Genomic DNA, 15,696 nt, shown 5'->3' with positions numbered 1-15,696 from the left:
AGAGGAGGAAGGGAGGGAAGAGGAGGAGCAAGGGAGAGAGAGAAGGAGGAGAGAGGGGGAGGAAAGGAGGGAGAGAAGGAGGAGAGAGGGGGAGGAAGGGAGGTAGAGGAGGATGGAGGGACCAATATTCCTTCATTACTCAGTCTTACCATAAAATGAGAAGGGTTTGGCTAGGGAGGAAAGGAGGGACGGAGGTGGGAGGCAAGAGAATGGAAGGAAGTAGGGAGGGTAAAGGATGGAGAATAAAAGAGAAATGATATGAGGAAAAGGGAATTGAAGGGGAGACGGAAGGAGGTATGCGAAGGAAGGCGTGAAGGAACGAGAATATAAAGAGGGAGGACAAGAAGAGTGAACGGAAAAAGGAAGGAAGGAGGAAGAAAGGAAGGAGAGAGGAAGTGTGAAGAAAGCGGATGGTTATTGGAGGGAGGGAAGGGGAGGGTGGATGGACAGAAAGAAGAGGTTGGAATATATGTAGTAAGGGAATAAGAGGGGGAAGTAAAGGAAGGAAGGAAGGAAGACTGATTCTTATAGAAGGAAGGAGGGAGAGCAGGAAGTAGGGAGAAGGGAGGTGAAATGACAAAAAAATTCACGAGGGATAAAGTAGATGAAGGAACTGGTGTATGAAGTGAGGAAGGAAGAAGGGAAGGAAAGAAAGAAGAAGGAACGAACGATGGAAGGAAGGGAAGGAGGGAGGAAAAAACATGAGAAGAAATAAATAAAAGGAATTCATGAAATAATGGATAAATGAAGTAAGAAAAAAGGAAAGAAGGAAAGAACGAAGGAGGGGGGGGAACGATATACCAAAGGGGTTGAAGGAGTATAAATGGAGGGGAGATAGAAGGAAAGAAGGAAGGCAGAAAGAACGAACATAGGGAAGGAGTGAATGAAATCAATGAATGAAGAAAGAAAGAATTAGATAAAGAAGTACGGTATACAAAGAGCGACAGGGTAGAACAAAAATTCTAATGTGGAATTAGGGAGGAAAGGAAATGTATAGAGTACAGGACAAAAAAAAAAGTCAGTTTACAGAGAGAGAGAGAGAGAGAGAGAGAGCAAACGTAGATCGCTTTTGCGTCTATCTCTTCCATCTTTTTCTTTCTTTTCTTCCAACATCATCCTTACCTCTCCCTCCCCCCTTCCTCTCTTTCACCTCTCCCCCAGTCCTTTCACTTCACCTCTTCCTTCCTCACTCACAATCTTCTTCCTTCTCTCCCCCGCTTGTCTTTCCTCCCTCCGTTCCCCGCTCCCTCTCCCTCTCCTTCCCCCTCCTTCGTTCATTCTTTCCTTCCTTCCTTCCTTCATTTCTGTCTTCCGTCATTTCTTTCTCCCTCCTTGCCTACCACTCTCCTCTCTTCTCTCCTCCCTCCCTCCGTTCCTTCTCTCCCTTTCCTTTCTCCTTCCGCACCGACCAACGAGTGGAGATAATCTGTAAGTTTTAATCTTTTTTTTCTTCATTCATTCATTCATTGTTTCCTTCCTTCCTTCCCTCCTGCCCTCCTTCATTCATTCACTGTTTCCTTCCTTCCTTCCTTCATTGTTTCCTTTCTTCATTCATTGCTTCCTTCCTTCCTTCGTCTTTTCCCTCTTCCTTCCTTCATTTCTTTCTCCCTCCGTACCTAACTCTTCCCCTCCCTTCCTCTCTACCTTTACCGTCTTCCTCCTCCTCATTAAACCTACCTCTACGTCCACTACCTGAATCTCTCTGCCTACCCATGCATGTACCCCCCCACTGCCTCCCTCTCACTTCTCTCTCCCTCCCTCCCTCCCTCTCTCTCTCTCTCTCTCTCTCTCTCTCCACAATGCAGGTAGGGTGTGTCTCTCATTAACACTGATTTAGTAAGGTGATCTGGTTCAGCCTTGGGGTTGAGGGGGAGAGAAGGGAGGGAGAAAGGAGGGAGAGAAGGACAGATAGTAAGAGACAGGGAGGGAGAGAGGGGGGGAGAGAAGGACAGAGAGCATGAGAGAGGGAGGTGAAGGAAGAGAGGAAAGGGGAAGGGGAAGGGAGAGTACAGAAGTGACAGAAAGAATAATATGAGAGAAAGGGAAGGGAGGGAGGGAGGAAGGAGAGAAGGGAGGAATGAGGGATGGAGGGAGGTAGGGAGGGAAGAAGGGGAGATGAGGGTAGGGAGGGAAGGAGGGAGAGGAAGAAGGATGGTGGGAAAGGGGAGTGTATGGGGGGAATAAAGATAGGGATGGTTGAGGGAAGAAGGATGTGGGATGGTATGAGAAAAGAGAGTAAAAAAGGTGAGGAAGGGGACAGGAAGGAGGAGAGAGAGACAAGAGAAGGAAAGGGAAGGAGGGAGGGAGGGAAGGATGATGGAAGGAGGGAAGGATGACGAATGGCGGGAGGAAAGAGAGAGGAATTTACAAGGAAGACAGGAATATGAGAGGAAGAAGGGAGGGAGTAAAAATGAAGCAAGAAGAGAGGGAGAGGGACAGGGAGGACTGGGGAAAGGATGAGAGGGAGGGAGGGAGGGAGGGAGGGAGGGAGAGGGAGAGGGAGAGTGACAGAGGTGTGGTAAGAGAAACGTATCCTGATGAGTCGAAGGAAGGAGGGGGAGGTTACGACGAAGCAAGCAGGGCAGAAGCAGGAGAAGGAGTGGAGAAGGCCTAGAGGGACACGGATAGGCAGGGAGTGATACGGTTAGGCACAAGATAGGGAGAGGCAGGAACTGAAGTGGGCTGAATGATACACGTGTACTAAGAGAGGCAAGGGAGGCAGATGATCAGGCAGGAAGAAGACAGAGGTAGGCACATAAAGGCAGAGGGAGAAGCAGTGAGGCAGGGTGGAGGGGGGGGTAGGTTGTCAAGTTGTAAAAAAAAAAAAAAAAAAAAAAAAAGAGTAAATCGGGGAAAGGAGTAAAAATTTAATGACGGAGGGAAAAAGAGACCAAAGTATATTCGATCTCTTCTGGGAAGAGAAGAGCCTTAAGCTCTCGAAAGCTGGCAGCTGATTGGTTATCCGAGTGCATCTGTTAAAATGATGCATTTTTTCTTATTTCATTATCAGGGTTACAATAACCGTTTCCAACGATAAGACATCAAAATTTGCCTGTTTATATGGTTTGACGTTTGACCTTATAAAGTCCTTGAAAAGGCCCCAATAAAAATAAAATGAAAAAAATGTGTCAGGAGCTACTGGCGCTAGGAACAAGCGTTAAAGGCTTGAAGAAAACTGGTGAAGAAATAAAGGAATGGCTTCAAACTGAAAATGCGTCTGGATAACAGAAGAAAAAAAAACGAAAGAAATACTGTTGATATGGCCTAACAAAGAGCAATACAGACACTGACAAACACATAAACATAAACACAGACAGTTACAAAGATAAATATGTACACAGATAAACAAACTGATAGATAGCGCTCTCTTACCTTGTATTGGAGGAAGAAGGTCGATGGTGTTATTGCCACCCGTTGCCCATTCGCAGAGGGAGCACTCATCCTGGCTCCACCTCTCCTCTTTCTCTCCAGCATCTCCCTCTTCCTCCAGCTGCTTCTGTTGCTCCTCCTCCTCCCTCTCTGCCCTCAGTTTCTTTCCTTCCTCCTGCAGCCTCCCTATGGCGCTCCGGAGGAAGGGAGGGACGGGAGGAGGCGGGAGGGAGAGAATGCTGTCCGGGGGAGGGGACCAAGTTGCCAAGTCCTCGCATGGGAGAGCATCGGCACAGGTATAGTTCAGGTCGTAGTCCTGGTCGTCGTAGAGGTCGTAGAAGCCGTCCGCGAAGGAGTTTGTGAGTACGACCTCCTCCACACCGTCCCACCACCCCTCGTCCTCCTCCCACGACTCCCCGACATCGTGAAAACTATCGTAGAAATCCAAAAATGCGTTGCCATCAGCGCCCCCTCTTGCGTCCTGCTGTAGCTTGTGAATGGCGCCGGGAGCGTAAGCCAAGGGGTGGCCTACGGGGTAGAGGGACGGCCTGGGGGACTTTGGGGGGTCGGATGGATGGAGGGAGAGAACCAGGGAGGTAAAATGGAGGAGGAGGAGGATGAAGGGGCGAAGTAGGGACAGCCGACTAGCCCCTCGCCACCACCACCACCACATCTCCTGAAATGCAAGAATAAAAACAGTCACAAGAATTACACAAACTCAGAAACATCAATTAACTTACATAATAACACTGTATAATGTTAAAATAATATTATAAACAAAATAGAATAAGCATATGAGGTAGCAGAAAAATGCTAACATACTGAAAGTTATATTTACCATCATCATCAGTATCAACGCTGTCATCATCCTACAACTTCATCTAATAACTGTCATTATGTTTCCCTTACCATCATCATCATCATCATCATCATTACCTGTGTCATTTTTATCATCCTAACTCAAACTCAACCTCTTTCACGGCAGAACTGGGCCACACATCCATTCACTCACCATCCACTATACATTCCACACACACTGTCAGACATACAAACACTTTACACCATAACTCACAACCTGACCACATCACACAAACCACCACAGTACAGTACCAACAGTCACTTGCAACACAGAAGTTAGAAAAATACACAGAACAACAGATTTTGACCAGCAATAAAACAGGCTTCTCATACTTACTTTCAGATCAATAAAATCGTCTAGCGTTAGTTGGAATAAATGACAGGACTATAATTTCGACCAAGTGAGGTTTAGAGACTCAGGCTTCTATGACTCATTCCCAGCTGAATAAAATCGTCTGGCGTTAGTTGGAATTGAATCCTATACTCTTTTTTCTCTAAGCTGGCCTAAAATTCCCATCTCTCCATCTTGCATGCTGAGTTGTAAGAACAGACTGACACTAAATTATCATGCTAGTCACAAAGAAGTGCCTTGGGAACTATGTAGAGCCGTGGTATAGTCTCCTGCCACAGAGCTACATGAAAATTATCAACAAAAGGACGAAAATCTGGGACAAGTTAGTGTACAAGCAGTATAGAGTTGTTCAGACCATGAGAAGATGATTTCCGAAGGGTTGGGTGGTTTTGTTTTTATATCCTTTTGCCCACCTTTTCAGAATCATTAACCCTTTCAGCCCGATGGCAACATTTCTGCATCATTCTTGCTGCTACCAGACGATTTTATTCAGCTGAGTAAAGGACACTACTAGTAAGAGTATTACTGGTATGTGAAGGTATATGGTAAATACGAAGACTGTTTGACCTAAGGGAACGGGCTGTGATGCCTATGCCCAGAGTCGGACAAGGACACACACACACACACAACTCCACTTCGAGAAGGCATGAAAAAAAAAAAAAAAAAAAAAACTGATAATAGTAAACGTAGTACAGAGGTAAAACCCACCTGAGGACGGTTTTTCTAAGCTGTTGGGGCAATTTTCAGACGATTTAGTCACTGATTGTCTTCTCGAGCTGAGGAGGGGCTAGACACAGCCTTCATTTAACCTCTCACCAAATTGGGCCTCTCATAAGCTTAATCTAACCGTCTGAGTGCATAATGGAGTAAGAAAGAAGTGCTCGGGCTTCCTCCTCTTCCTCCTCGTTTTTGGCTTCATCTAGGTTAAGTCTTATGTTTCTCATACTACATTATTATTCTTTATTCCCCCCTTCCATTATTATCCTTACCCTTCTTTGTACAAGCCGAGGATTAGTGTGATCTGTGTATCTCTAGTACAAAGAAAAGAATGATATCGATAGTGTTTCTTTTCGCCTTATGGTATCTCTCTCTCTCTCTCTCTCTCTCCCCACCTTTTTCTTCTGTCAGGTCATTCGAACTGACTTTTACCTCCGTCTCTCCCTTCCCCCTTTTTTTCACCCCTCACCCCTCCCTATCCTCCCCTCCCCCTCCCTCCCACTGCAATGTCTTCTCCCTCCCTTGATTCCTCCCTTCCACTCCTCCGTCGTCTTTCTCCTCCTCTACCCTCTTCCTCTCACTTATTCTCCCCTTTCCCACTTCCCTTTCCCATTCCCCCTTTTCCCACTCATTCTTTCCTCTCCCCTCTCTCCCCTCCTCCTTCGACTCTTTCCTTATTTATCTCTCTCTCTCTCTCCGTCTCTTTTTCCTTTTTTTCCCATCCAGTTCCATCCTTCCCTCCTTACCTCTTTTCCCTTTCCTCTCCCGACCTCCTTCCTCTTTCCTTCCCATCTCTACCACGCACCCCCTGCTTGGTTTCCCCTCTCAATCTCCTTTTCTCTCCTCTCCCTTTCCCATCCCGTTCCTTTCTGCCTTTCCTTTCTCTTCCTCAATCCATCCCTCTCTATCTCATCCTCTCTTCCTTCTCTTTTTTCCCTCTTTTTATCTTCTTCCTTTTCCACTATCTCCACTTTTTTTCCTTTCCATCTCTCTCTGCCATTCCTCTCCCCCCTTAATTCCTCCCTTTTAGACTGCTCTCTCCTTTCCTCCCCTCCCTATTCTCTCTCTCTCTCTCCCTTCCTTGATTCCTCCTCCTCTCCCTTCTAGCATCTTTTCCTTTACTTTCTCTCCTTCTCACCTCCCTCTTCTCCCCCCTCCCTCTCCAGCGTCACCAATGTCCCCCCATTACTATGTAAATTGTTAGATCGACTTGCTGGATACGCCCCCAAACCCCATTCTCCCCTCCTTCACCCTCTTCCTCGTGCCTTCTTCCTTTTCCTCTTGGTTCTTCCTCTTGGCTTCCTTTATATATCTTCTTCGTTACCCTTCTCCTCCTCTTCTTTTCTACAGTTTTTCTTCCTCCTCGCTTTTTGCACATCTTCCTTCTTTGTCTTTATATTTTTATTAAGTCCATTTTCTCTTCCTCTTTCCCCTACATCTGTCCACCTCCTCCTCCTCCTTTTCCTGCTCCTCCTGCTCCTCCTACTCCACCTCTTCCTGCTCCTGCTCCTCCTCCTCTTTCTGCCCCTCCTCCTCCTCCTACACCTTTTCCTTCCTCTTCCTGGCTTGTTTTGTTGTCCCTTCTGTTTTCTTGCTCTTCTTATTCTTTCACTACTCACGACTGCTTTCTCTAGTTTTCTTTTCATTCTTTCTCTTCTTTCTTTTTCTCCTCCCCTCCTCTTTGTCTTTCTTCCTCTTAATCTTGAAATCTGTTAATTCTCCTGTTTATATTCCTCTTCTTCCTCCTCCTCTTCTTTTATTTTAACGAGGCCTATCACTGTTTTAGTTTTCCATACTATCTCTCTCTCTCTCTCTCTCTCCCCACATCCCCTTACCTTCCTTTTCCTCTCTTACTTTCTCTCTCCCTCCCTCTTTCTCTATCCCTCACCCCATCTAAGACTGCTGTGGTTTTTCTTTACCTAAATAATGGTCGAATTCATCCCAAAATTCCTCTCTTTTTCCATCCCTCGTTCTTTGTCTCCCTCCCCCCCTCCCTGTACCTCCACCCCTCTCCCTTCCATCATCTTCCATCCCTTTCTCCTCCCTCCATCAATTATACCCTCCCTCTCCTCTCCCTCTCTCCCTTTCTCTCTCCATAACACAAGCTTTTATTCCTTTTCCTCCATCCATACCCCACTCCTCTTTACCTCCCTCCTTCCATCTTTCCTCCCTCCTTCTCTCATCCCCTCCCTTCCCTCCATCCCTCCACCTAGCTAAGATTACTTTAGTCTTTCTCAACCAAACAAGGTCGGATTTAGGGCGATCTTTCCTCCCACTGAACCCAAATCCCACCTTGAAGTTTCCCTCGTCTTCAAGTTCTCAGGCTCGTGTTTCCTTTAGTTTCTTTACCTTTCCCTACAATGGTGCATTTTTTTATACCGGGGTATCTCTACGGGCGGCTCTGCTCGTCTGTCTCGCACTAAGGATTTTTGGGCACGGGGTATCTCAGCGAAACCACACACCACATACTTCCACACCACACCACACCACACTTTACCAGCCCCTCACACCACACCCCACATAATCACTCCCTTACACCACCCCACCTCGCCTACCATACCATCTTCTCACACCACAACACACATCCTCCTCCTCCCACACACCACATCGAGGGAATAAACCGAAGGGCCGTGAAATCCCGTCATCTTGTGTTTATGTACTGTTTTTCTCGAGTTATTTCCAGACGATTTTATTCACCTACAGATTGACATTCCCATCAGGAGGGTTTGAACACACTTAAGTTTTCTCCTATGGGGCTCTCCAAAGTTGCATATACTCTCTGGAAGTAGCAAGAGGTATATAAAAAAAAAAAAGTGATGTCCCTATGCTGATGGGGTTAAAGATTCACCTGTGCCTTCAGATATCTCCTCCTCCTCCTTCTCCTCCCTCTTCTCTTTGAATTTCTGCTCGTTCATCCATACTTTTCTCTTTCTTTCTTCTGTCCCCCCACTGAAACTAAACTCCTACTTACAGTTTCCTTCCCCTACCTTCAAGTTTCGTAGTTTTGCGTGTCATCCAGTCTTAGTTTCAAGGCGTTTCAGGACCTATTTTCATGGCCATAAAACATTGGCTCTCAGTCTTTCTCTCTACTTACCTTCCTTAAAGATCTAACACAAATATCATTCCGCCATTTATTTCTCTCCCAAACTACCACACAAAATCAAGAAAAATGCACTGTTTAGATAATGGTAGATGAAAATACCCTTCCTTTCCTCTCTTCTTTCCTTTCTTCCTCCATCTTTACCTTCCCCATGAAAATGCTCTCCCCTTCCTCTCTTCCTTCCTTTCTCACTCCATCTTTATCTTCCCCTCTCTTCTCTCCCCTACATGGCGGTCGAGGTGGGCGTACTGCAGACTGACAGGTTCACAAAACTCTCATCACCTGAATATTTGGAATCCAGGTGCGTATTCACCAAAGATCTTAAGTATAATTCATTCCCTCCCAAAGATCTAGTAGGTGAAGGCACTACAACAGGATGCGACACATAATGGGTTAAATACGAGGAATGGTTAGAGTTCACTGATCATTGTTTCAGTCTTCGATTCTCTCTCTCTCTCTCTCCTTTTCCTCCCGTTCTCTCTCTCTTCGTCCCTCTTTCACTCCTTTCCTCCATCCCTCATCCCATCTAAGATTACTATGGTTTTTCTCGTATATGCTTCCAGAGGGCAAGAGACTGATCACCCTCGCCTAGTTATGGGTTCCATCGTTCAGGAAGAGAAACAAAAGGATGTCGTTTGTATGCAGCTCTCTCAACAGAATGGCTTCTTATATATTTAATACTTGCTATCCTCTATTTAGTTGGCTTGAGAGACCTTTGGACCTGGAGGCGTTAAATACAGCCTCCATTTACCTCTTCACTGCTGTAGACCATCTGGAAAAATTACACTGCAGGCTCCGTGATCAAAAAAGTCTTAATCAATTCTGACGGTAAACAAGACTAGGCAGAGGTGAACTTTGACCAGAATCCAGTCACTTGGGCCGAATTTTTGTCTTTAATATTCATTCTTACTTAGACTATGAGATGTACGAGCATGATGAGCAAAAACAGAAGGAAAAGCAGGTAATCTTATACATAATCTAAATCCATAAGAAGAAACAAACATTATTAATTACAGTTTAACTCGTGTGTGTGTGTTTTTTTTTAATCCCTTGATTCCGGTGATGTATTTAGCGTAATCTTTCTGCTATCAGACGATCTTATTCGAATTAGGACAGCCCCATGGTACTGAAGGGGTTATATACACAGCCTGGGAGCTCGTCCAAAGGTAAATAAAATCATCTGAAAGTTAAACAGATAAAAGGTAATCAGTAAGAAATTCTTAGATGATCTTCCGCACGACTTACTGTCCTGTTACGGAAACGTCCCCACGAATACCATCAAATCAAATCATAAAAGAGACAGTCACTGCATGCATTAAGTAAGGACGGTGGGTACTAGTTCCACAGCAGTAAGAAGTGAAGGTGTGTGATGCCGCCTGCTGCATAGAGGTGGACTGCTATGCCTCAAGATCTAGCTATCTATTTTACCGCCACTTCGATGTACATATAGAAGGAACTAGAGAATTATGAGCAAAATGATGACGACGACGACAATGATGATGATAATGACTGATGAAGGAGCTGGTGACATTACTGATGGAGGTGATGATGGATGGATGGTGTGTGTGTGTGTGTGTGTGTGTGTGTGTGTGTGTGTGTGTGTGTGTGTGTGTGTGTGTGTGTGTGTGTGTGTGTGTGTGTGTGTGTGTGTGTGTGTGTGTGTGTGTGTGAGAGAGAGAGAGAGAGAGAGAGAGAGAAACTGACGGAGATTGAAGCAATGAGTGAGAAAAAATGCCGGTCTCCCCCTCTCCCCCGGGACGTGACCCCCCATCACCCACCCCCAACACATGCACCAATCAGAGGCCGCTTCTCACCTGCTAATGAGCGTCCCTTTGGCCAATCAGCGCTGCATTTGTCGTGGCGTGATTAAATTAGCCAATCACTGACCTTCCTTAATGACACTAATGACGCACACACAACCACTGAGCCCCCCCCTCTCTCTCTCTCTCTCTCTCCACAAACTCGAAACAGAAAAGATATTCCCTTTAATACCACGTAGATGTAACAATACTAAATACATAATACCATTAACATAAAGTGGTGTACATTGTGTCATGTGGAGATTAGGGAGAACAAGAGACTAACGAAGAGAGTGTATGTGAGTGAGGTGGAGAGGGCTAGAAGGAGAGGGAGGCCGAGGATGAGATGGAGGGATGGAATGGAGAAGTGTATGTGAGTGGGGTGCGAGCTGGGGGGAGGGCGGTGAAATGATGAACAGGACGACATGGAGGCGATTTGTTTGTGGCCACTCCTTACGGGATTAAGGTGTCTGGCAGTAGAGGTAGATAGGTATTCTGTCGCAAATCTAGTCTATAATATTTTTTCATTATTGTATCTGATGAATAAATTAATCAGGTTAAAGCCCATGATATGTTTTTTAATTAGAGGACTGCAAAATGATCTAATTAACGTTAATGATATCTCGCGTAATTAAGGGGAAATGAAGGTTCTATGTAACGCCTCCCGATCAAAAGGTCTCTCCATAGGTAAATAAAAAAAAAAAATCTAAAGGTACAGTCAGCGTCAAAAGTCATGTCGTTTCTCCTACTTTTCTCCCTCCATACACTTCGAAAATCTGTCTCGTGACCTCACAGCATCCGACACTGATGACTTCATTTGGAGAGAGAGAGAGAGAGAGAGAGAAAGAGAGAGGCAACAGGGCTCTTGATGCGCCACCGGAGCGAAGGTAAAGAAAATCCCATGAAATTCGTCTGAGGGTAACAGGAATACAAAAATAATGTCATCACTCTAAATTGGTGTATAATATCATTCTGTCGTGAGGATAATCTGTAATCCTGGTTAATTGTTGCAGGTGATGTGAGGAAATTAATTAACTGCATGTAAATTGCTCATCAGGGAATGCCAGATTATGAGCTTTTGTGTGTGTGTGTGTGTGTGTGTGTGTGTGTGTGTGTGTGTGTGTGTGTGTGTGTGTGTGTGTGTGTGTGTGTGTGTGTGTGTGTGTGTGTGTGTGTGTGTGTGTGTGTGTGTGTGTGTGTGTGTGTGTGTGTGTGTGTGTGTGTGTGTGTGTGTGTGGAATAAAACAGAGCAGACCAAAATCACTCTCAAGTCATTGTAGGGTAGTACATGAAGGAGGGTGGTGTGTTGTGGCTGCTGTTACTGTTGTTGTTGTGGCCTTAAGACCAAGTAAACGTACAGCCCGTTGATAAAAGCTTGGAGATGCCATTCTACACTTCACCATCCTCCTTTCGGGGATAGGGAAGGAGTTGAGGGACTTCTGCACAATGTGACGCCTCTGCCTAATTATATCTTTCGAGCTCCTTACTGAATGCAGCATCAGACAATTTTTGGAGAGATAAAAACAGATAAATGCTGATGCATCGCCATAGAGACAGACAAACAGTAACATATGGACAGATAAGCAGACTGACTGGTTGATAAACAGATTGAGACAGACGTGAACATATACTAACTTACTTCTCTATCTTCCCTTCCTTCCTTCTACCCTTCCCCACCTTCTGTATGAGTATCCCTCTGCTGTACCTCTTCCTTCCTCCCTTCCTCCTAAATATTTTCCATCCCACCTTACCATTCCTCCGTCTTTTCCCTCTTTCTTTCCTTCTTCATTCCCTCCTTCTTCTCCTCTTTCAGTCTTCTGGCTTTTTCGTCTTCTCTTAGACCAGTGGAACAAATTCCTTATAACATAACCCACAAACATCCTCAAATGACCCAATAAGTCTGTTGCTGCTGCTCTCATTTATACTCTTTCCTTCCCTTTTATCACTTCCTTCATTCCTTCTTTCCCTCTTCCTCCCTCCCCTTTTTCATTCCTATTTCCCTCTCCTCTCCCTCCCCCACCGCCACTCCAAACAGGCCTGACTCATCCAGACATAAACAGCAGCACCAGCCTCCTTTGGGACTTGTTAGCTCTCTCTCTCTCTCTCTCTCTCTCTCTCTCTCTCTCTCTCTCTCTCTCTCTCGATGTATCTATCAGTCTATCTATCTCTGATCATCCTGGTTATAAAAAGTGGAAGACTGAGACACCAAAATTAATATATCGTCGATTATGTTGGAATTATTGATGGAGGACACACACACACACACACACACACACACACACACACACACACACACGAGAGAGAGAGAGAGAGAGAGAGAGAGAGAGAGAGAGAGAAAGCTGCATTTGAAGTATAAATAGAAAAAACTACTTCTGTCTTTCCCCTCAGCATAAAATCTTAACTGTTTAAAACAAAATGTGTCAACATATTTCGAAGCAAATGAAACAAATGAAACATAATATTAGAATTTTGTTCAACTGATCATGCAAAGGACAGGGGTCTGCTGGTTTCCGCCTTTGTTTCTTTTTTTTCCCTTCGTTTATTTTTTTTAACATGAAACAATATGAAGGAGTGAAATTGGACGCAAATTAGTCCAGCCAGTGTATTTTTCTGTCGTAGTGGTGGGAGGTTGTGGAGGATAGCGGTTCTGAAGATAGCAGATCGTTACGCTTAAAAAATCTAGCGCAGACATTGAGGTAGAGACCCAAGCGAACCCACTTACCCCCTTTTATACATTTTATACTTCCTTCCCTTACTTGCCTCCCCCCTCTCTCTCTCCTCTCCCATTCTTCCCTCCCTCTATCCTTCTCTCCCTCTCATCCCACCCATCCTCCCCCTCGTCTAGTCACCACACAACAAAACACATCAGCATACCAAGCGCCAATGTTCTTTGTTTATCTGGATGCTTTATGTTCAAGGGCGGGCGTCTCCTCTCCTTCCCACACAAACTTAACGCTTTTATGACTAGAGTTGTGTCGTAGAGGAGAGAGGGAGGGGTAAAAAGGAGGGAAATGGAGGGGTAGAATGGAGGGGAAAGGATGGGGTTGGATGGAGGGAAATGGAGGGGTTGGATGGAGGGAAAAGGAGGGATGGAAAGAAAGGTGAGGGAAGCTTGGAGGAGAAGGGAGTTGCTAGAGAAAGGAGATATGTATGTGGGATGGGAGGTGATGATAATTTGGGATGATGTTGGTGTCTCTCTCTCTCTCTCTCTCCATTCTTTATTCTCCTTCGTCATCATCTCTGAACTCTTCAAGTCGCTTCTCTCCACCTTTCGGCACTCCGTCCGAATTCTCTCTCTCTCTCTCTCTCTCTCTCTCTCTCTCTCTCCCTTCCTCAGTTGCTCCTCGCCCCTCTCCCTCCAACTTCCCTTCTGTCCTAGTCTACTATAGTTAAGAAAAAGAAAAAAATGAGTGACCTTGTTCTTTCTGTCAGTCTGGAGAGAGAGAGAGAGAGAGAGAGAGAGAGAGAGAGAGAAATGCACTGAATAACAGATCCCCAGCGTTTGATCAGATGGCACTAATTTAAAGCAATGGAACAAAAACGGGGAATATGTATAAACGTTCTTGACGATGAAGAGGTCTTGGCTTTGAAGCGGTCTTGGCGATGAAGAGGTCTTGGCATTGAAGTGGTCTTGGCACTGAAGTGGTCTTGGCGTTGAAGTGGTCTTGGCGTTGAAGTGGTCTTGGCACTGAAATGGTCTTGGCGTTGAAGAGGTCTTTTTGAATAGGTCTTGGCACAGACGTGGTCTTTGCGTTGAAGAGGCCTTGGCACAGAAGTGGTCTTGGCATTAAAGTAGTCTTGGCGTTGAAGTGGCTAGGCGATGCAGTGGCTTGATTGGCCAGTCGGTTGAAGGGCTTGACCAACAGAGGAAGGGTCGACGTCAATGGGAGGTCCTTAAACTATTCATGAAACCAAATGTCTAGCCTGATAGGAGTAGAGGGAAAATAAAGGCCAGAAGATACACAGAAATATCAAGAAGAGAGTTAGGAAAGGGGAGGACAGAAAGAAGAGAAAGATTGGGGACTAAAAGGCTCCCATTAATCGCCTCTTACGACATGCAGGGCTACTGGGGAAGTATTCTTTCTCCCCTTCCCGAGAGAGAGAGAGAGAGAGAGAGAGAACCGTTGAAGCAAAAATCAGTGTTGCCAACCTTTGCGACCATCTGGCTTCTCGTTCAAGCGGGCAGTAAACTCACTCAGGCTTGTAATAACGTCCACTCCCTCTCCAGATTCCCGTATTTATAGCTTTTCTTGAGCCTAAGGACCGTATTCTAAGCGGCAGGGAGGTTCGTAGCACCTCTTCCCTCGCGATTTATTTTTGTATATTAGCTTAACACTCCCCTGCATGCAACTTAAACCGTCTTATTTCGATCTAGTTCATATCAGTAACATGCAGGAACATGCTGCGGTGTAATGTATAGAATAAATCGCTAAAGAAGGGGTGCTACGAAGCCTCCAAATCCAATCAAGAAATGCGTCTAGGCTGTGTCCATGCTGTTAAATCACACTGCTGTAAAGCTCTTCACAACGACACCAGAGTTACACTGAGCTTAAAGATGTGCTTCAAATAGTTTGTTTACATCTGTGACTCGCACAGGTACTAACATAGCAGGGCTAAAGTACACGAGACAAACGAGCAGATACTTCTTTTAAGATTTTTCCGTCAAATATTCGGTGTCTAAATCCCAACAGGAGGTAGGGTAAAGCTGGTGTAGTGGGACGCCTTCCCGTGATGGCACCGACATGATAGAGTATCCTCGTTGCCCGGTTATAGGAATGTCCCTCATTTCCCTCTTTATTGCCAACAAGGAGGACAATCAACAGTGGGAGAACGGTAACTTCCGTTTGCAGCATACTGGGTTCACATTCACAAGTCTGAGGCAAAAACACAAGAGCACGATAAAACACCCGCACGAAGCCTAGCCCGAAAAACCCAGATCATATCAAGCTCCGAGGCAATCCACGGATACTCATACCATATACTGTATATATTCATACCCTTTCTAGACAAGAGGCTGCAAGAAATACCAAAAGGAAGAAAAGGTTTAACTTCTTTGCTTCTCTGATGTTCTTCAGAATGTGTATTGTGACACGCATGGGAAATTAAAGGCCTCGCAGTAAACTATTTTTTGTTTCCTTCGCTCATATTATCCATTTGTCGCTATGGTTCCGTCATAAACTGCTACCAATTTTTATAAGAAGTAATGACTTAAAAAATGAACAAATACGTATATATAAATATTAACGGAATATACGCAATATTAACGGAATATACATATACGGGGCAACACATATAATTTATACCAGTAAAGTGTGTTTTGTGAGAGCGTGACGAACGAGCGAGAGTTTGTACATAGGCCTACCATCATAATTTCGTTTTGGTGTAAACTTTCAATATTTCTGAAGAGGTAGCTGAACAATAACAAAAGAATATCTGGGCTAAAATATTTACTTCCTCACGTTCTCTCTCTCTCTCTCTCTCTCTCTCTCTCACACACACAC

At 45.0% G+C, this 15,696-nt stretch overlaps 1 protein-coding gene across 1 annotated transcript in view; it reads right to left on the bottom strand.

Moving 5' to 3' along the window:
* The window catches only part of LOC145407832 (uncharacterized), a 188,793-nt gene extending 180,582 nt beyond the window's left edge, over positions 1-8,211 (bottom strand). Inside the window, exons 1-2 of the mRNA XM_080278689.1 lie at positions 8,145-8,211; positions 3,373-3,897 (exon numbers count right to left, since the gene is read on the bottom strand). Of these exons, the coding sequence (XP_080134815.1) occupies positions 3,373-3,897; positions 8,145-8,211 (592 nt within the window). The remainder of the gene's footprint in view (positions 1-3,372; positions 3,898-8,144) is intronic.
* Between the last annotated feature and the right edge of the window lie 7,485 nt (positions 8,212-15,696).

This window comes from Coenobita brevimanus, chromosome 74, assembly GCF_032717465.1.
Source record: "Coenobita brevimanus isolate Jiangsu-jjx chromosome 74, ASM3271746v2, whole genome shotgun sequence".
NCBI lineage: Eukaryota > Metazoa > Arthropoda > Malacostraca > Decapoda > Coenobitidae > Coenobita > Coenobita brevimanus.
The sequence above is the reverse complement of the archived record's forward strand: the minus strand, read 5'-3'. Positions and strand labels throughout refer to the sequence as shown.